We start from the raw sequence: 22045 nt of genomic DNA, 5'->3' as shown, positions 1-22045 counted from the left end.
TCCCTTCAGTCTACTTTGCTTTATGGGAAAACTGGCTTTTGAAAGGATTTGGACAATTTTCTTCCCTTTGTCAAAAACTTTTTCTGCTGTATTGCCCCACACAATGGTGTCATCAATGTACTGCATGTGTTCTGGAGTGTCACCCTCTTCCGGTGCAGTCTGGATCAGTTCATGGCAATAGAGCTTTTTTTCCCACCCCTGGGGCAGTTGATTTCAGGTGTACAATCATCCCTCCAAGTGAAAGCAAAGTGTGCCCTGCACTCTGCCACCAAAGGGGCTGAGAAAAAGGCATTGCAGCGTCAATTTTGGCACAACACTTGGCTGCCTTTGCAGCTTGTGTGGAAGTTCCAGCACGCCCAGTCCAGTAGCACTGAGCAGTGGCATGACTGCATTCAGGCCACAATAGTCTGCTGTCAGCCTCCATTAAGCTTTCTTACTGACCACATGGGGCTGTTYAAGGGTGAGCAGGTCCTGCTGATCACTCCTGGGCTCTTCAACAAATCAGTTTATGAGTGGAAATTATGGAGACTTARTTGATGCAATATTGCCTCCAGTGCATCGCTGTGGTAGTGACAGCATCTGTTGTTCTTCAGCAACCCAACAGAAGGSTCATCCAAGAGAASAGGCAAGACCTCTTGGGCCCTTGAAACCTTCTCTCTTGGGACCTTCTCCTGAGACAGCCTATGCCAAGGATGTACAGAACCTCTGGGCTGGTCAYGATGGGATGCTTTTACCACTCATTCCCAGTCAGGCTAATCTCAGATTCCAATAGTCAGCTGCTGGGACCCTTCTGTCACTCCCTGAATATAAATGCCTTATGCTCCTGCGCAGTTTGATGGCATTAAGGTACACTGTGCACCAGTGTCTACTAAAGCYTTGTACTCCTGTGGGACTGATAATGCCAGGCCATCAAATCCACCAGACCAGCAAACCCAGTTATCCCTCTCCACCTGTCTGGAAGCAGKGCCCCTCTAATACTGATCTTAAAATTCCCCAATACCTACTTCTACAAGTGGACGAGAATTTCTTTCCATAGGGTCAGTAGTATACCAACTCTTCCATTCTGTGTTGCATGTGATTCCTCTCAATCAGAGCATAGCCTATATTTTTTAAGTGAAATTTTACATTTCATTTAAGGAAAGTTGGCACATATTTTTCTGTGTCCAGTGSCATCCATCTTCATGTGTAGAATATATGTAATTTTTCACTTTATTTCTTCAGTGAGAAACATTTTCTGCATGATTTTTACAGCTCTTCTTCTAGTTTAATAGTTTTATCTTTTTTCAAGGAAGCACATAGAAAGCTGGTACTAGATCTATTCTTGTATCTTGTAGGTGAATCCAGAGAAGAACAAAATGACAGGTGAGTACAGCCACCTCTGCAGAATGACCTAAGGGGACGAAGTTAAATGCACCATGACTTCTACAGCCATAAAAAGGGCAATAACAGAGTTTGGGTAAGTCATCAGTATAGGAAAGTCCACCTGACTCTCACCCTTCTGCAGGGCACTGCATTTTCTATCCTCAATCAGAAGAYGTCCGCAGGACTTTTTCTTGTACTCAAGAGGAACCATGAAAATTGAATGTTCTAAAATAAATGCACTTGTCTAATGTCTGGTAACAAGGTAAGGAGACCAATGCTTATTTACAAAGGAGAAGCCACACCATGAGAATATGCATACACCTGTTTCAAAAACTAATAGCAGAAGTAAAACATTTGAGAATGATTAATTTTATTCACATGTTGGATTACTCAGGAAAAAAAATAAACCAAGAATGACTCTATGGTAATAAATCTTTTAAATTCTTTAAGTGAATTACATTCTAGGAATTCTGTCATTTGAGGTCTAAATAAATGTAAGAAAACRTCAAAACATTTTGATGTTTGTGTCTTGCATTTGATGTTATTTAATGAAAATCTCTGAGGCACTGTTTTATTTTATGCAGTATATTCAGAAAGTGTACGTTTTTGAATAAATGGAAGAAAGTCAAGTTTGAATACTTCTAYGCCTTTTAAACAATGCACTGTTGGCTAACAGAAGTTTTTCAATAATAAACATATTAGATCAATGGAGAAATAGCCTACATTTTATTTTCACAGTTAAGTTAACAGATAATAACTTTATGATCAAGTATTTCAACTGAAATATGGGAGCTGTGTGGCTATGTAAAGCTTCCTCTTTGAATGACTTTTCTACATCAACCTGATAGTCTAACTGAAGAATTACGTAATTTAAGTGTCTCTGAACTAGGAAGACTCTATACACAAGAATCCACATTCTTCTTGTGTTTCAAATCTGTTTTTATTGCCTCCACAGCCCCCATACCAGAACTGACCACATATTTTCTGCTCTTTGTCGTAGTACCACTTCAAAATGTAATTCTGACATTCTCCGCTATCTTGAACAAGGTCACATGCATCTGGAAAAGGGAAATAAGACACAGATTTAATGAAAGAAAGGTCCACCCATCTCAGCATTGTAAATTCAGGGGAAAGTAACATTTTGTGCAAACTGTCAGACAAAAGAAGTAGCCAGGGTTCAAAGCCTTACAAAGATTCACTAAATATTCATCTATAACCCCACAGTGCCAGGGTGGTCTGAAGACACTCWTTTTATTATTGCTTAACCCAGAAAGAATGCCTGAAACAAGATTTTCAGTGCCATAAATAGAAGGAATGCTAAAAGGCTTTTCATTTTCTAACATAAAATTTTTATTTAAATTTCTAATGTAACATTTTAATTAAAACGGTTGTAAAATCACTGTACCTGGTCCATAGGGACTAGGAGAATAAACCCTTTAATAATTCTCCTCTTCTTTATTCCAGCTTCTTACACTGGTATCCATAAATAAAATTTCATAAATGAATATACATAGGTTGTTAAACTATCCATGGTAGTCTCTCAGCCAAATCAAACAGTATTACAGATTCAAATTGCATAAATTAGCAAAGTAGGTGAGAGAAGCATACGTTGCAGCAATCTGGTATTCAGTAAGAACAGATCTAATCATCTCTCACCAATGTAAATTCAGAGTTACTCAAAAGAAGAATGAAAGGCAGCTCTAGACTTTGGTGTCCATACGACATTAGAGGAAGAGCTGTGAAATCAAGAAATACACCAATACAACTACCCAGCTTAAAGATTTAAAATGTCATAACCTTCTCCTAATCAACTGGAAAGCAAAAATCTCAAGCAAGAGATGAGCACAAGGTACATCTCTCAAAAGGCAAGTTCTGGAACTGGGCTACACGTTTTTAGAAGTAAAAACTATTGGGTCACTAATTACAGCACAGGATTGGTGAAAGCAGTTCATACATCTCTCATAAGTGACTTAGGTCACTTCTCACTTAAGTGCAGTGACCATGACTRCTTCCTCAAAGGAAATATTTTATTTGTAAAGTACAAAGCGCAATGTATCTTCCTGTTGCTRATCCTCTCTAAACATGAATGAGGCTACCAGACATTTCCAGAACTATTCTTAAGTGGAGAGGGATGAAAACCAAAATGATAACAGCTATAGAAATGAGCTACCACACCCAAAATTATGCACACATATTTTCATTTATTTTCTCATAAATTCTCTCTAACTGTAGTTTAAACAACAAAAACACTCAACAGTGTTAAAAGAACATCAGTGACAATCACACAGTCATCTTTCCATACCTATATCTAATGGAARATCTGCAATGAAAAAAAACATTATTAGGAAGCAAAGTTAAAAACATGAAGAACATATATTTTGATACCTCTGCTGATGGATCCTGTTCTTCATACAGGAACAGACTGTAGCAGAGATATATTTAGTTTCTCCATGTTGAGTTAAATTAGCAGCAGAAGTAACTCACTAATTAAAGTGCAACTTGGGGATTTTAAAATTATCACCTATTTTAGTACTTTAGTATTTAGGGGGATTAGAACTTTATATGATGTTACTGCAAAAAATTATAAGTGAAAACTGAAGTTATAATGACACCTGTAGTTGAGTCTTTAACTAATATATAGACTTGGAGTGAATACAAACATACAKCAACTAAAAGCTTTGGAAAAATGTAATTATTGGAAATCTTTCATCTTGTATAAATGTTCAACTGAGTCCTTCACCGTTTAGTCTTTCAACTGAATTTAAAAAGATTTTCTTACTATAGAAGCATACCATAATCATTGCAGGCACCTCTAGTTTCTACTGTTGCTTTTAAGTTTTTCTTGCTCTTCTGAGCTTTTGCACACTCTTGAGGCTTTTCCCTTTCAGCATCTTCCTCTGTGAAATATTCATTCTCCTCATAATCATCTCTCATTTCTGGCATTGTGTGTACAGGTACTTTGGCGTTCTCTTTCATATTCTTCATGACTCCACTTTCATTTTTATCCATGTCRGCTAAAACCTGACTGGAACCAGTTTCAGCCATTCCAGGAAAAGGTATCCTTCCAAAGAGAGGGGGGGTGGGGTGGAAATATTTAAACACCACTATGACCTTGTAAAATGCATCTGGTTCATTCCTTCTGAATAACATGAAAAAAATTTTTGACCCCAATCCCATTTCTATTCTAAYTACTTTGAATGTAACTACTAACCCAAAGGGAGAAATCTTAGGTTCAGAGGTACACRCTCAAAAAGTTAAATAGGTAATTCCCAACCTTTCAGTCATAGATGCTTCCTGTTGTATGTCTCCCCGATCTAAGTTTTCACACTCCTCCTGAAGTTCAGGTGAAGGATAACTGTTCATTCCTTCTRTGAGAAAGCAAACATAACATGGGTGAGTTTTAAAGTCCTGCAAACCCCAGCATGGTTAACAAAACATACTACATGGCTTTTTTTGTGAACTGGAGTTCATGTATTTCAATAAGTAACAGACTGTATCCACAGTGGCTGAAACTATGTCCATAAAAATGAAAATTATTATAGAGATCAGCTAGATGAGAATGGCTCCTGAACCAATCTTTTATACTTTTGTCTTGCTTTGTAATACATTATTTACCCTTCTATAGAAACTTTGACTTCTCCAAGTATATGCTTCTAGTGAAGATTTTAAATAAGTGACAATTTCCTACTTGATATTCTCTTGTTTCCATGTCAAAGCATCTAGAACCTGCTAATCTACATGAAAATGTTTTGAAAACTAAGTCCTCTCTCTGCTCTACAGAGGAGGAAAAACTGTGGTAAAGAGAGGTTAACGTCCAATGTACTAAACATTTATCTTGTACCTGTCCCAAAGCCTAAATAGGCATAAAAAGATCAACAAATCTGGACCATTGGTCTGAGGAGAAATGCAGGCCTAAATCAGGAATATGATTATGTTCTCTTCGCTGAAGAATGGTCAATATTCAGTGAAACCAGAGTCCACAGAGCCACACATTAAATAAAAACTTAGTGGGAAAAGACTACTTGAGACTAGAAGAGGTTCTTTCATTATTGTCCAACATCTGAGGTAAACTAATCATGAAAGATTAGATGCTCAGTTATGACCTGAATGATACGGATAGCTGAATGATAGCACATATATATTTAGCACAACTATACTAACTACCCTTTTCGACACAGCATCTGTCTTTTTTTCCATAACTTAAGCAAATGCCACCGTGTGATACTCACGCTGTACAAGATTTAGGAATGCCCGGCTAAACCTCTGAGCATATGCCATCTCTGGTGTGGACACCCTGCCCAGTGTCACTAAGTGCTGGTCTGAGGGGGAGCTTGACAGCTCCGTCAGCTGATTGTCACTCACATCACTGCCAAGTGCAAGAGTGAACAAGGTGAATCCCTGGCACTTGGCTCCGAGTGAAATTTCTCTCAGCCTTTCTCTGTCCCATGTGCTTGTTTTGCTTCCGACTATTGTAAATATGACCCTGTGTTTTCTTTGTCTGGGGGCTTTAAAGAACACATTTTCAACTGTCCACTGTAAAGCAGTAGCAATGGCTGAYGGCCCTTCGAGCTGCTGAACAGACTCTTGGATGTGTTTCTTCATCAAATCTTTATTGCTGTATGTGACTAGATCAAACTCCAAGGCCRCAGGTGTCTGGTTTCTGTCAGGCAGGAAGCCCCTGGGAGCCTGCTGCACCAGTGCCACTCTGATGCCTCCATATGATTCATTTGGCTGTGAGGAAACGACAAAYTGATCCAGCATATTGCTCACAAAGTCTTTGGCTCTCTGAAACTCTTCATTGCTGATGCCGCGAGAGCTGTCCATGATGTACGTGATATCCATATCCATCAGAACTGGGGGAGAAAAGGGCACCTCACAGTTGGTTCTTGGATTGCATTTATCTAGAGAGAAAGAACCAAGAGGCAGTGAACTGTTTAGAAATATAACAAAAGCAATGATTTATAAAAAAAAAAATCACACTGTCTCGTAGATCCGTATTAGGTTTGTATGGCCAGCTTTTGCTAGTGGGAGGGGGATACAGGGGTGGCTTCTGTAAGAGGCTGATGGAAGCTTCCTCCATGTCCAGCAGAGCCAATGCCAGCCAGAGACATGCCACTGCCATGCCATTAGAAATGGTGGAAAGGCCTCTGTGATATGTTTCAGAATAAGACGAAGAAGAAGACAAAGAAGAAGAAGACGAAGAAGAAGAAGAAGAAGAAGAAGAAGAAGAAGAAGAAGAAGAAGAAGAAGAAGAAGAAGAAGAAGAAGAAGAAGAAGACGAAGACGATGAAAAAGATGATGAAGGTGAAGACAAAGATGACAAAGAAGATGAAGAAGCAGATGAAGAAGACAAAGAAGATGAAGAAGAAGAAGAAAAGAAGAAGAAAAGAAGAAGAAAAAGAAGAAGAGGAAGAAGAAGAAGAACCCCCATTCCCTGTTTCCATGTGCCACTGGTGGGGATGAGGTAGAGCTGGGAAGGAGGGAGTAGTGTGGGCGAAGTAGCTGGTTTTAAGGTTTTATTTTACTTCTTATTATCCTCTTCTGATTTTTTCAGTAATAAATTCAATTCATATCTTTGAGTTTGTTTTGCCGGTGATAGTATTTGGTGAGTGATGTCCCTGTGTCCTTAYCTCAATTCATTAACCCTTCATTGTATTTTCTATCCCCTGCCCAGCTGCAGAGGGGAGTGATAGAGAGGCTTTGGTGAGTGTCTGGCATCCAGTCACCGCCAACCCACTACAAAATTAATTTCATTTTTCTTGAACTTTAATGTAAAACAACCAACTAACCAAAAATTTGRGAGCTTGAAATCTTTTTGTTCTAGTAAGGAATGGCAGATGAGTCTTGCTGAAGAAAGTTTTGAGGTACCATGGGAAATTATTCATGCATGAGAGCAGAAAAACATTAATAAGGCAAAATTTCACTGATAACAGTTCCCTTGAGAAATTTTCTTTTGTTGAAATCTAAACATTGTAAAGGATGCAGAAACAAACTCTATTTTTTCATCTCAGATCATTGTTCAACATTCTGAAATATTATCATTTAGTAGTTTCTCCCCCTCTCACAGTGTAGAATTCACAGCAAATGAGCCTGGTTTCCTAAAATCATGTTGCTATTTTAAGTGTATTTCTGTTAAAAAGGAAATGCTAAACACAGTAATTCATTTCATGTGGTGGAGACAGAAATTAATTACACAGCTTTTGTGGTTCTGAGATTCTAATTCTTACCATCCACTGATGAGGAATTGTAACTCCTCAGCAGTGGTATTCTGTAACAATGAACTGATCTGTCACAGAGGGCAAGAAGGCCCAGTTGCAGAAAGGGTTTAACTGGCTYGAAGCAGGAATGCCAGAGACAGAAAAGCTCCCTGTAAGGAAGTGAAATATCTCTTGGAGATGACAAGAAACAGTGACAGCGCTGTCTTGTAAGCCATCCTGGAATTGAACACTCAGAGACGCCCTTGGACAGCAGAGCTGGGCTGAGCTCCATGCAACCATCCATGGGATTAGTGATGGTGCAAGGGTATATAAGGAATTGGCTCTTAATTTTTGTCTACAAACTCTTTGTAGAACCATTTATGCCACTAGAATTCTGACCAATGCTTTTTTCATTAACATTTGTCTTTTATATTTTAGCACAGATGTATTTAAGATATTCCATAAAAATTCCCCAAAATCACATTGCAAAATAAAAGTTACAGAATTTGGTAATGGAATGGTAAATAGATCAATGCAACAGATGTGATTTGTAAAATGTCTTACCAAAGCAAAGTGTGCAATATGTGATGCCCTCCAAATTTTCATCCTGTTGTSTTTCCCAAACAAATAATTGAAATCTTCTGGTGTCATCAATCTAAGTTTTAAAAYAGACAAAAAAGTAACTTTAAGAAGTCAGCCAAAATATATTAAGATTTTTTTCTTTTTCTGCCAATGAAGGATTACCACTTTTTCTTTTCTTAATAGGGTGCTATCTTTATACAGAGTAAAGTACAGGACATCTCAGCTCTTTCTAGGACAAAGAATGAAGATGGTTTCTTAGGAGAGAAAATTCTAGCATTAGAAAGTTCTAGCATGAGAACAACCTATATGTTTCCTGTGGTCGTCTGAAGAAAGACAATCATTCACAGTAGAAGATTTAACCACAGAAATGCTTGAGGAACTCTGAAGAAGCTCCAACATTCTACAATTTCACTGACAAGCACCCAACCACATCCAAATGTGATCCAATGGAAAAACATTTCCTTGTGAACTAAGATAAACAAAACTGTCTCTAAAATATCATAATACTACAGGAAATGAGCATATATGTATAAGCTAGAATGGTGAACAAAGAAATAATTACTTCTTTCATTAAACTTCAGCTTTGTGTGTTATACACAACACAAATTAATGTCTGTAAAGAATGTTATAGACAGAACTCTTCAAAGGAATTAGAATTGGCAATGACTATGTGAGTGAGGTCTAAACWGAAGMTYCTAAAGCAAAGTAAAGCCAGTAAGWATGTGTGGCTAGARACYTGTRGGATCATAAAGATTATACCATTTCTCAACCACAAGGGAAGAAGTCCATCTGAAAGTAAAAGGGAAGTTGTATTTAGTTGGGGATTGTGGTGGGGTTGGTTGCCTTGCCATCACTGTAAACTTCAAGGAGCACTGGGCAGTGAATTTTTAGCCTTTCTCCTTGCTAAGCAGCTCTTTTAAACTTTTCTGCTCTGAAGACTGATTTAAGTAAAGTCACCAGATGCTGTCATATGCATTCAGAGCTATAATCTGCTTATACTAAGTAAAGAAAATACTGCTTCTTGTTCTTGCTTATCCTGTGGAGCAACCCAGGCAATAAACTATAAGCTTCTTTCTCATATGTCAGCAGAATTTTTTATTCTGCTAAATTATGATTCAGCCAGAAAAACACATGAATCAACCAACAAATATAAGGTTGCATGAGAATAAATATAATATGAATAAAGGGCTGACTTAGATGTTGCTAGATCAGAAGTTAGACGCCAAGTTTTRCACTTTTTATCATGAACAAGTGAAYRTRYTTCCTTYTAGAAGGACAATTTTGAGGAAATAACCGCTGGAAAGAATTCTGTTTTGAAAAAGTTAGAAATGAGCACAGTTGATATTAAAACAAACTGAAAAGACAGAGACCATAGAATCTACATTATGAAACATTAAATATATTTAGAATTGCTTTTCTTTTGCCCTTTTAAAATGGACTGTTTATTTTTGTTTGCTATCTTTTATATGGTCATATTTTAAAACAAAATTTCATCATTTTCTCCTGTACCAATGGCAATAAAGATATCATCATGGGCTTTGTTAATTTGATTTTCATTTGAAAAAAAACCCTAGTTTTCTAGTTTTCTAGTGCTTCTATTAATTTTTCTAGAAACTAGGACTGCAGTTTGTTAGTTTGCACAATTTCAGAAGTATAATGGCATAGGTAAATAAGTGACATTAACACAACCTTATGGAAATTCTCTGATTTGCCCTTAAAGCACGAATGATTAATAATTCATGCACAGAAATATGTCAGATGGTGTATATTATGGTCAAGTGAATCACTGTTTCTTTATTAAAATAGCAACCTTTAGAAGTACCCCTTTCTAACAAGGAATTGGACAGTTCCTTTAACTGGCTTGAGAGTAGAATCCACTCAAATATTAGCAGAAACTCAGCAAGTGGGTGACTGACTCAGTTTTCTATAGGCTGTCTACTTACAGAAAAGGCACGCCTGACATTTGGCACTTCACTGAAGGCAATAACCACTGGAGTGATATCCAAGGCACTCAGCTCAAGCACAGCTGTAYTGATGGCAACTTCATCCTGAGATGGACCATTGGCAAAAAATATGGCAATTTTCCTTGTGAGGATGCCCTGACGAACRCGTTTGAAGACATTTCTTGCAACAAATCTCATGGCCGCCCCAATGTTTCGTTTTCCAGTGGATCTTTCTAGTGGGATTCTCTGGATTGCTTGCAGYAGCAAGTTGCTTTTTTGGAATTCTGAGAATCGGATGAGGTAGCGCATGTTGGTRTTGAAAGAAACAACAGAGACACGAGCATCTGTTGGGCAATTGCTTTCACTGATCTTAATGTTCTTCAGCAATAACGTAACAATATTCCTCATTCTTTCAAATGCAGCTGGTGTAACATCGTCAGACATATCCAAGGCAAATACCACTTCAGTTGGATAAGCTGGACATGTGTCTATATCGAAGCAGAAAAGTTGTGTGAGAACCTTTCTACAAGTCAAACAAGTTTTTCTACAAGTTTTTTTTTTTAAGTCTGTAAAAGAATGGATGTGCAGAGACCAGATGAGCTTACCTGATGAGCACRCTGGAAGGAAGAGAGGGAGAACAATTAAATTATTTTGCACTCACATGCATTAAAATAGTGATGTATTCACTTGCCTTCAATAAAGAGTTGTCTGACTCAAAGTTCAGACAACTGTCTGTGGAAGAAAACATTCTTCTTTTACTATAAAATACTCAAAGTGGTGCAATTTTATTGGATAAAAATTTTAAAAATTGTCCTGGGTTYGGCTGAGCACACATCTGAGAATGAACACACCTAATCTGGAGAACAGCTGATAAACAAATACTGCCTTCTCTCAGAGGTCTCCCCAAAGGGTGTTGGCACAATACCAAAGATTCATTTAATCTTTAATGAGGAAAAGTTGTATTTTTTGTACTTTTTGCAATAAACAGAAAGGAAAAATTAGCAAAAAGCATAAGTTCACTTCATATACCTGCTGAAACCCCATTACATTTAACAACTATCAGTCAAACTGAACCCAGATACAAACTACCAGTTTATAGGGTTTCTAATGCAGGTGATTACATTTAAGAACMGTGACTAGGTGGAACCAGAGGTAAAAGAGGATGTTCCCCACTTACGGCAGTTTTTTCGGGTAAAATTCACAAGTTCACAAGGCTGCAAGTTCAAAATAAAAAACKAATTAATGGCAAATCCCAGACCACCCCAGACTGGCAATCTTGTTATTGGTTTAAGCTGAGGGTCATATCCCAGCTCCTGAAATAACTCTCATTACAGTAAATCCAGAATCACACAATCCAGTTCCTCTTTATTTCAAGCAGCATGAGGACTCCCTTCCCTTGCAGCAGGAGCTAGGCACATTTTTTACACCTTATCTGTTGGCATTTAGTTCTGGAGTATTAAGAAATCATTTATGCATTCTTTATTTTGCGTAATAAACTGATCCAGGACATCACCAGTCAATGRCATTTCCATAAAAGAATGGACATTTCAATAGAAACTCACATAGGGAAAGGTCCATGAGGGAGAAGACACAYCTGCAATAGTATTGCCTGCAAGTAGTAATCCATGCAAGGATTCATGGAGCCTTAAATGTTCATTTTGCATGGGATTGGGATTCTGAATCCTGCACTTCTATTCTCAATGAAAATAACTGTTGCTGAAGAAATGCCTTCCTTTACAAGAGGTGAAAAAGTAACATTAACATGAGTTGGTGTGTGAACTGATATGAGTGAAGAAACAGATAAATGAATATTAATTGTCCAACAGTTTGTAGAAGTTTGGACATGGCTTTAATCCACATGTATAATTGTTTCTCATTCCTTGGTTGTTTGCAGAATGGAAGAACCCACTGCCCACTCTGACAAGCACGTGAAAGGATATGGTTTTATGACAGCTAACTGTGCTCATTACTATTGGTGCTTACAAATTGAAGACTAAGACAGATAATTCCATGGAGTATACAGTTAGCTGTAAGCTGATTACTTACATCCATTGAAATGGTACCCATTGATCCCTTGGCACCCTGAAACAAATTAAACACAGGTTCAAACAATCAGACCATGATTATTAATTTACATCTATTACTCTGTAGCCCAAAGAAAACGCAGGCATTCAGTGTTTCCTAACAAGTATTTTATGAATTTRAAATAGGAGGAGACATCAGTTCCCAGCAGAGATTTCTGTGGACCTGTTCAGAGTGGCAGTCTACTGCTCAGACTTATTTCTCAGTCCATTTTCCTTAATGGTTTTTAAATCTTCAATACTTGTTGCCCTTGAGGACCAACATAATTMAGAACTGGAGTTCCTTCATAAACAGTAATTTACGTGCTATGGTTCAGTTATTTGCACTTTACATACTTTCCAACATCTGGTGTGGGACAAGCTACCCTCCCCTCTTGCATGGTACAGTCTCCACAGTTCTGCCTTGAAAGATCCTGCAGATCATGAGCACATCATGACTGCTCAGCCAATCTAGAGAGCTTTGCCTACTCTGCAACCTTCTCCTTGGGAGCTCTGGAAATATGACAGGACTCCAAGCAGCTTTTTTTTTTTTTTTTCAAAATAAAAGTGTTGTTAAACTTTTTCTTGCATCCCTATCTCTTCCACTTTGCACAGAGTTCCCACTTTCTCATTTCACTGATGCGCTGTTACTGCAATAATCCCACCAGCACCATAAATCCTAAGATCTACTTTCATTTCCACATTTGAAGAGGAGATCTAGAACTTGAAATATCTCTGTTTGGACCATGGACTGGCAAGGCCTGCAACTGTGGCTCATCAGTTCACAAGATTTATCTATCTGTAACTTTGGTGAGTTACAGATAGACAGATACAGATTACAGATTGACAGACACAGTTATTTTTGTGAGTCTTGCCARTGTACTCCAGCTGGCACTCTTAGCCATTGTTGTGCCCAGCATCATAAAATAAATTGGGACAGGTACATTGATTTATCAACACAGGGTAATATGAAGGAAAAAAAATGTTTTCAAAGTTGCACGCATCCTGTGGGCCATTTTATACAAGTAAAGATACTGCTATCAATAAGGTTCCACATTTAAACTGRAAGACTAAGCTTAAGAAAGTTTAACAAGAAAATTTTTAATGGTTGTGAATCGGGTCATTATGGAGCTGATTTTCAGAATTGCCACAGGATAAACTTGGACACATAGAGGGATTTTCCTAACCACCTTAAAGATTAGTCTAAATCCTACTGAAATCCACAATCCTTTCACCTGCTTAGGTAAAGAATAAAACATTTTGCTGTGTAAAATGCAGAACACTGACACTGAAAAATATCTACTTGCATACATGGATTAACAGGTTACAGTTAAGCTTTAAATAAGTGTCTGTAACTGCAAGTTTGATTTTAAACAGCTTTTTCTTTTCAAATGAAAAAATTGCACAGCTTTCAGCTGATCAATTCAGTTCTATACTTCAGTACTTGCTGCTCTTTTAGTTAAATATTTACACAGCCTAAAGACAATACCAAGTCCTGTGCAAGATGTTCTAGCTGGCATTATATTGTTGCTGTTCCATTTCCAGCAACAGGTGCACACAAATCCATGGGCAAGACATAAYCCTGTGTAACTGCCATACCAATTAAGCATAGTTTATCACGTGAAACACTGCTAGATATTCCATTAATCTAATAGTAAGTTTAAGAGAAGTTTAAGGGTGATTTCTAGAAAACCAAAATTTTATTTTTTAACAAATGAAAAATAAAATTACCATGGGTCCTGATGGCCCTTGGTCACCTGGATCTCCCAGGGACCCTGGTGTGCCAGCATTACCCTAAAARTAGAAATACAAGTTTTATTCTTTATAATTGCATGCACTGGTACCAAATTTCATCAGGGAAAAAAGACTTTGTAATGATATTGTCAGTTGGATCTTGCATTTTCATAGATTACCATTCCTAASAATTATTAGCAACTAACATTTCTGAGACCTGCACTCTCTCAAGACCCCTTGACCAAATTATGGCAATAAAAGAACCAATTAAAAAACTTCTGGCGAGAAAACACTGGCTGTAAGATTTTTACTTCTAGAACACTTCACAGAGTTAGCAGATGYATAATTCTTACTCTTCTACCCCTAATTCCTTTGGGTCCTTCAGCTCCTGGAATGCCCTGATCTCCTTCTTCTCCCTGAAAATTAAGGAAATCCAGAATTTATTGGAAAGGAGAAGACAGACAGAAACACAGGCAACCTCTTCCAAATAAGAATAATGTAAAACAAGGCAAAAAGATTGAACATGCCTGTTTAATCATACCTCTGGACCAGGATATCCTATGAATCCAGATTCTCCCTATGAAAAGACAGGACAAAGATTTCATAAAAATCTAGAACTTTGTGATTTGTTTAGAGTCTGTTATCTTTAAACCAAAAACAACTTCAAAATTATTCTCAATTTTAGAATTTGTTTGAGTAATAATAGCTGCTACTCTGGTCTCAAATTACACCATTTTAGATTAATACCTTGCTCATCTAAAGGAAGAACATTTTAAGAATTCCCAATGGTTTCTAAATTTTCAACAATATTCTATTTCTTAAGGAAGTGTTTTATCAAAACTTACTTAGGCCTCATATTAACGTGCATTGGAACTAATGTGTAGCAAATATGAGTAAAGTATAACATTCAGAACTCACTGTTTGAATGCAGTTTCAAAATTTTGCACCATCCAGACTAAACAACAGTATCATGATAGTCTCTTGCCTTATTAGAAGTCATTTTTTTTTGGTTTTCATCATTTTTTTTCAGTTACTTTGGTTTCTGGTGTGTTCTTTGTTCATACATGAGAAATACAGAAACTCTCACAAAAACCAATCAGAAGTGAAGTGTATCTTTTCTAAACATCAGAAATCATACAACTTATATATGTCCTTGTCCTCTTGCATAGAAAACACATGTAACCTATGAAACTCTCCCATCAAAGGAATTGTTAGAGCTAAGAAGAAGAGATGGGAAAGTACGAAGTATGAAGAACCATTGTACCAAAAGCCATTTTAGAAAAATGAGTTAATCTATTGGATGGGCTCTTGGAAAGATTTTCTTATCTTTTCTGTGGCTTTGTGCAATACTCAGGTTCTCCCACAAAAAAAAAAAAGACAGTGAAACAGATGGACCTACAAATGAGATTCACTAGACCCTTTCCATTTTACAAGCAACAAGGACTAATAGTGCACAAACCCTTTGAAAGGAGAATTGCAGATGTTTCCAACGTCCTAACCATTTTGCTCATGGACTGATCCACTGGTTTTGACCATCTGTTCTGTATACTTTTGACCATGATTTTGACCTCATCCGTTCTGTATACTTTTTATTTTAGCTGTGTTCTTGTATAATTTCAGAGAAGTATGCATTTCATTACTTTTTGTTTTAAGCACTGTGAAGGGATTGATAAGAATTTCTTAGCAATCCAGAGGCTAATCCTCAGATCTTACTGCTGACTGTAGAAGCACGAGGCAGAATATTTCACATTAAAACAGTGAGGATTATTGGAGAGTATCACCYTCACCTTGGTAGTTAAGGAATCCCTCCTCTGAAAGAAGAAAAATTAAAAGAGCCCATAGTGGCTGGCCCACCAATATTTGCCAATAGCAGCATCCAATCAGGCAGGCTGAAGTGGGAAGAAAGCACTGTGTACTCCAAGATGTACAATCCTCCACATGTAWAAACACATCAGAGAAAGAGTAAGAGTGAGTGGTCCTCAAAAGAATATCCTATGGAAAAATGTCTCACAAGGCTTGTGGAATTCCTGAGCCTTTCACTGAACCTTACAAATGTACTTGGCATGTCTTATATTTCTTTTTAATCAAATATGGATKGTCATGTTTGATTTGACACAGTAGAATGGAGACTGAGAGACTCTCTGACTTGAAGCAYTTACCTTTGCTCCTTTGCTTCCTTCAGGACCATAGGCATCTCTGCCATCAATGCCCTGTGTATGTTAAATATACTATGAGTTAACTTTTAATAGAGGATTAGGTTTATATCAAATTTTATTTTGGAATTAAAATGTCCCATTACAATTTGGTGCCCAAGCTGTTAAGACTGATGAAGTAGGACCAGCTATCAAAACACAGTCTCAAAATACTAGCAAATGATGGCAAAACTAGGGGAAAAACAGTTTCCCCCCTTTGTAGAGGGAAAACAAAGATAGAGGTCACAGTTCCTTTTCACTGTGTGCCCTACCTTTATTATACTTTCTCTCTTCTAAGGAATTTGAGGGGAAAGATATTCACTCTAGCCCACAAGAAATTTGGTGTCCATAAGGAAACTGAGAACCAAAGATTAAATCATTTTAATTGTATCGAATAGAGAAAGTAGAAGGGAATGAACTGTACTGATTCAGATGTATATGTATTAAAATACAGGGGCCCTGAATTAAGGCAGAAAGACTCACAGGAATGCCCCTCCGTCCAGGTGGTCCAACCAGGCCCTTCTCTCCAGGGTCACCAGGTTCACCCTGTTATAATTGAAACACAAAAGCCATTAGTTTGGCTCATTCAGGAGAATTCTTTCTGTAATGCAAGCTTGTCTGTTAAACTGAAGTATGCCTGTACATTTTATAGACAACTTGATGCTGATCAAAAGCATTCCATTACAAACACGTTTCATTGACTGTTCGTGGTGGTGAAACTGGAAAGGTTTTGGCAAATCAGAATATGCTGAGCATCTATGCAGTTAAACCCCAAAGGCATTTTTAATAAATCTCCCACTGTTATAAAGAATTACAAGTGGAAAAAAAAAGTGGGGTTTGGAAAAATCTTAATGGTAGTAGGACATATTCTGGAATTCTACCAGCCTAAAGCTCCTGCTGATAGAAAACCATGTTTCTCAGGCAGGCTGCCTGCATTGGGCTCTTAGTTCTCTTGCAGGGTTTCTTCAGKTCCATTTTTGTTTTCAGTTTCTAATTGAGCATTCTTCTAACAAARACTCTAATATTAAACAGCATGAAACCAGACAGAGAAAATTGAATGTATGATGGAAATTTCTATATATCTTCCCAATTTTTGTCWCTGTTTTAATATATGTTTTCACACAGTGACTCTTTTCACAGTAGCACTTTGATCTTCTGACACTTCTCTGTCACTGAATGTTACAACCCTTCAAACAGACTGTAAGTTTGGTATTATTTGTCATTTTTAAATTCCAAGATGCAACAACACGTAAATTGAGGTATTTTTGTTAAATGAAATCTCACCCATATCAACACCCATAAATGACAGAAAAGTAAGGAATAACATTTGTTATAACTATGTGAACAACCTGTTCATATATGCCTTTCTGTTTAACTTCATTTTTACTCAGTTTTTCTCAACATGTGCATTCCTCTAAAATAGACATTATAACAGACAGGGTTTCTTGGACTGGTTTGGAATCTTTAGAAAAACCCAGTTAAAATAAGCAGCTRTGCTTCTCTGAACTGGGAAGGTCARACTGGATGTTAGRAAACAGTTCTTCACCCAAGGGTGAAGTCACTGATCCAGTGTTGGTSACTGGAACAGGYTCCYYAGAAAAGTAGTCACAGCACAAAWTCTGTCAGAGKTCAARSAGCATCTKAATGATGSTCTCTTTGGTTTAGCTTTAGGTAGTCCTGCRAGAAGCAGGGAGTTGGACATGATGTTTCTCATGGATCCCTTCTGACCTGAGATAGATACTTTATGATTTACTGGTGGGTATTTTCAGTGGATTGGGCAGATTCTAGGAATCATAAAACAAGCTCAAGGATCAGCACTGCCTTMTTTCTGCTCCATTTGTGAGAAGCCAGGTCTCATCCAGAACCATAACTACCAGAGGAATTACGTCAGTGGTCATAGCAACATTAAAAACTTCTTAGTATAGCTCTGACACCTGTAAGATTACYTTGAGCACATCACTTATCTTGCCAAGCAATCTAAAAATATTTATAAAACTTAACATTCTACATGTTTCACAGAATGGAACKAACCCTTTGTTAGTCCATGCTTCTTTGGTTAGAGTTTTAAATGAATGACACTGTTAAATTGCTGCAATTAGACTTTYAAAAATCTTTACCTTTGCTCCTCCTGCACCTAACTTTCCAACAGAGCCAGGTGAACCTGGAGTTCCCAGACTGCCCTGTAATAAGAATAACTAGTTAAAAGGTACTCAGTGAAGTTACCAAGGACTCACTTCCCTCAAGGATTCATTGCCACTTGAAATTACTACAGAATCAGTAAAATTATTAGGCTTTTGAGGATAACAGGTAAGAGTTATGGTCAAGCTATCATTCCACTAATTTTCTGTCATCTATACAACTGTCGTAAAATTCTCAAAATGCTATCAAGGTTGACATAAATGTTATTTTCTATCTACATACTTACCTAGTTAACACATGCATATGTGTACAAAAATATCAATGCACACATATAACTGCATATGTAAGCATGAGCATCACTTGAGTGAAACAGATGACCAAAGCTGAYAGCATAAGACATTCCAGTCATGAGTTACAACGGTATAATTCCAGAACAAGAATCCCCAAAATCAACAGCATCACAAAAGTGAGAAGTTCAGCAGACAGTCCTCAGTAGYTGCAACCTCGTAACACCCTAACACTTGCTATTCACCCACCTAAATTTATTTTCAAGACAGTTATTTTATCATATGAGACTGAACATCTGTTTCCTTAAGTACTACACCGAAAAGTCCTGTTTCTATTTTTTATAAGCCTTTTGAAAACTCTTTGTAAGAACAACATCAACACTGAGAATGAAAATCCCTAATGTTTACACCTGGAATATGTTATTTAATGCTAACCAGAGGGCCTGGCAAGCCTTGTGGTCCTGGAGGTCCTCTGATCCCTTGCGGTCCTCTTGGGCCCTGACATAAAGAATCATTGAAACAAAAAGTCAATTCAATGTTAACAGCCTTTCAATGACAAACATATTGTTGCAATGGCCAGAATCCAAGTGCCTGTTTCACAAGCCTTATTTGACAGGTGAAACTTCTGGCTGTTGGTTCTAAGGATTTGCCTGTGTGAAGCAGCTGAGATGGTCACTGCCTGCCAGCCTGATTCAGAGACTCACTGACGTCTCTAAGATAACAAAGAAGCCATAAGCAGTCTACTATTAACTACGCATGTTTTCTCCATCCTAAAATGTAAAGTTAAAACCATCTTTAGAGCCTCTTTAAACTAGAAGCTACAGTAAGAAGTCTGCCATGATAATTSTCTTCAAAATGACTCCACCTAGCAAAATTTTTAAACACAAAGCTTTTCTCATTGGTTTCGTAAATGCAATAAATTTTACGTATTTATTGCTAGCAATTTCTGATTAATTCATTTGAAGATATCTGCTTGATAATATCATCTAAGTTGGAGATATGTTGACTAAATTACTTATTTTTGCTGCTTATTTTTCCTCTTAATTTCACTAGAAGTTGCACCCATGTAACTTGCCACATTTAATTCCTTAGGATTACAGGAAAGATTCGGCAAGAATGAGTCTTACTCACAATATTCATTAGCTGAAGCCAACAAAGCTTTCCAAAACACAAACAAAAGATCAAGGCTGACAAWTTATTTTCTCCATAACTAACATAAMACTAACTCARAGGTTCTATTATTTACCTGTGGRCCTGGAAGACCAGTTTCTCCTGAGTAACCTGTTTGCCCCAGATCTCCTTGTTCACCCTGCCAGAACAAAATCCAAGAAAACAACAACAAACCCAGACAAATTAGTAYCTGTCATTTGTACATCAAAAGATAATAATTCAATATCTGTACAGAGTATGACTTGATAGAATGTTTTTCAGTGCTCTCAGTTTCCAAACAGCTTCAAATTACTGTTGAAGAAAACTAAATCAAAAGCAGAAGAGTCGCTTTTCTTTGGTTTTTTTTTAGGGGGTGTGATGAATATAAAACGTGCAGCAGAAAAGGTCAATTTTATTTTGCTGAATACATTTTACACTATGTCTCAGCAATATTTGTGCATTACCCTTGTCCACTGCAAAGACCAAAAGTTTACAAAGCCTCACCACAAGGGCAGATCTCTTTYTCTCCTTACCCACGGAGAATGGCTCTGAGAGGAATCATGACTTCACAATCACACTAGAATTAGATCCCTTTTTACTCCCAATATTTCACTCTGGTGAGGCCAATCAAATCTGCCTTGATAATGGAAAAAAAATTTTCCAGCTCGCATCTCCATAAAGCTGAGGATGAGTCAGTTTAACTGACATCCTTAAGAAATACTCACTGTCTTCTGCATTGACTAAAATGGTGACRATTAGCACCAAGATATTCCAGGCCTTGCAGACCCCCTTTCACTGGAGAAATCATAAACATATGTCTGAAAATTCTTGGGAAAGAGATGGTTCTGGAAAGAACCTTTGGAGGAAAAATTAATTTAAAAGACTGAACTTCATTCTCCACCATGTGAATGAAACAAAAAAATTACAACAGAAAAAAAAAAAGCCAAAAGCAAAATAGAAAGTAAATTTACAGTCAGAGTAAGAACACTGTAAAATGGAACATCAGCAAGTATATGTTATTACCAGAGGTAAAAAAAATCAGGTAGAAATAGAATTCCACAAAAGTAATTTTGACTCTAATGAAAAAGGATAAATTTCTTAGGCACACTCTACTAGAATCCAAAACCAATATAAAGTTTTCAGCTACTTAAATTTACTTTAAATCAAAACCCAGAAAAGTGTTTGTCCTTTCTTYTACCCTGCCTTTTCCTCTTTCTCTTGCCTTCCTTTAATTTATTCTCCTTTCCCTCTTCACTATTTTCTTTGTTTCCTGCACACAGACTACAGTGCTGTTCTYGTCTGTGAGAAACACCTCTGTGATACCACACACTTTCTGCTCCTTCTGCCTGATGACTACTTTTGACTGTTAAGAGCGGCTAGCTGTGCTTCTTTGTGTTGTTTTAAATATTCAAAAAAGTTTGTCTCCTTTTATTACAAAAAGGTACAGACAATTGGAGCCACAAGTCCTGGGAGGAATCCTTCTTAGCACACGATGAACTGCAGTTCATGCTGACTGCAAGGATCGTTATAAATTTGTTGATGAAGGTGTTATTTCAGTGCCTTTTATCAACAGCTAAACCAAACACAAGTCTTCAGGTGTTAGGTGGGTGAATCCTGGGTCACTGTCCCTAATTTGCTTTTTTGTCCCTGAGTATCTCACCAATACCTATCTTCTCTATCTGAAAGAGCGATTCTTCTTTATTCCATTTCAGCACAAAATCTTCCTCTTCCAGAGGTAATAGCCATATCATATTTCCTTACAAAGCAGATGCACAGAAGAGTCCTTGAAGATCCCACAGACTAAATAGTTCTGCTTTCTGGCCCAGGGACACCAGCAAAGCTTCACTGTGGAACTATCATAACTTTTGCTGACAGAGCTGCATCCTGCGACAGCTTTGTAATGTCCGGCCATGTAAGAGATCTCAGTGGGAGAACACAGCACCCAAAATCTCACCCATCTCAAGGATGRGTGYCACTGTCATATTACAGGGTTTATTRCWCCATCTTSCTTCTCCAGGGGATGTGCAATTCTGAAGACAGAAGTGTGCATTCTCTTTGTCATTTACTTTTTACACCTTTTCAGTCAAGGATATTTACATTACCTGTGTTTGACCATTGATTGGTGCCTACCTTTCAATGCCTACTGACCCAGACAGATTTTTTTATTGTACTTTTAGAAGCCAGAGCTGATTATCAAGTACTTGAATGAAAACAGTATAAAAGTTCTCTGTTGCTGTGAGTTTCAGTCATTTCTCTTCATTCCTGCCGTTTTACAGAAGAGTGGCCTCATCACTGGCTGAGGGGACTTCCATGGAGATGAAGAGGATTATCTCAACTAAAGTTCAACTACATGAAAAGGTTCAACTAATGCTTTACTCTGTGAATATACTAAAGTTGAAC

The 22045-nt window shown here is 37.5% G+C and overlaps 1 protein-coding gene across 1 annotated transcript in view; it reads right to left on the bottom strand.

Moving 5' to 3' along the window:
* Positions 1 to 1850: 1850 nt before the first annotated feature.
* COL6A6 (collagen type VI alpha 6 chain) overlaps positions 1851 to 22045 on the bottom strand; it is a 35464-nt gene continuing 15269 nt past the window's right edge. The window contains exons 15-31 of the mRNA XM_057372727.1: positions 19743 to 19805; positions 18932 to 18994; positions 18188 to 18250; positions 16554 to 16616; positions 16038 to 16088; positions 14420 to 14455; positions 14232 to 14294; positions 13876 to 13938; positions 12131 to 12166; positions 11262 to 11298; positions 10690 to 10701; positions 10085 to 10572; positions 8124 to 8214; positions 5592 to 6263; positions 4637 to 4730; positions 4155 to 4423; positions 1851 to 2420 (exon numbers count right to left, since the gene is read on the bottom strand). Coding sequence (XP_057228710.1) covers positions 2248 to 2420; positions 4155 to 4423; positions 4637 to 4730; positions 5592 to 6263; positions 8124 to 8214; positions 10085 to 10572; positions 10690 to 10701; positions 11262 to 11298; positions 12131 to 12166; positions 13876 to 13938; positions 14232 to 14294; positions 14420 to 14455; positions 16038 to 16088; positions 16554 to 16616; positions 18188 to 18250; positions 18932 to 18994; positions 19743 to 19805 — 2337 coding nt within the window. The 3' untranslated portion in view covers positions 1851 to 2247. The remainder of the gene's footprint in view (positions 2421 to 4154; positions 4424 to 4636; positions 4731 to 5591; positions 6264 to 8123; positions 8215 to 10084; positions 10573 to 10689; positions 10702 to 11261; positions 11299 to 12130; positions 12167 to 13875; positions 13939 to 14231; positions 14295 to 14419; positions 14456 to 16037; positions 16089 to 16553; positions 16617 to 18187; positions 18251 to 18931; positions 18995 to 19742; positions 19806 to 22045) is intronic.

The sequence above is a fragment of the Malurus melanocephalus genome, unplaced genomic scaffold (genome assembly GCF_030028575.1).
Source record: "Malurus melanocephalus ecotype Western Australia unplaced genomic scaffold, MMel_1.1 scaffold_177, whole genome shotgun sequence".
Classification (NCBI taxonomy): Eukaryota; Metazoa; Chordata; class Aves; order Passeriformes; family Maluridae; genus Malurus; species Malurus melanocephalus.
Note: the sequence above shows the minus strand (reverse complement) of the source record. Positions and strands in the feature narration are given on the sequence as shown.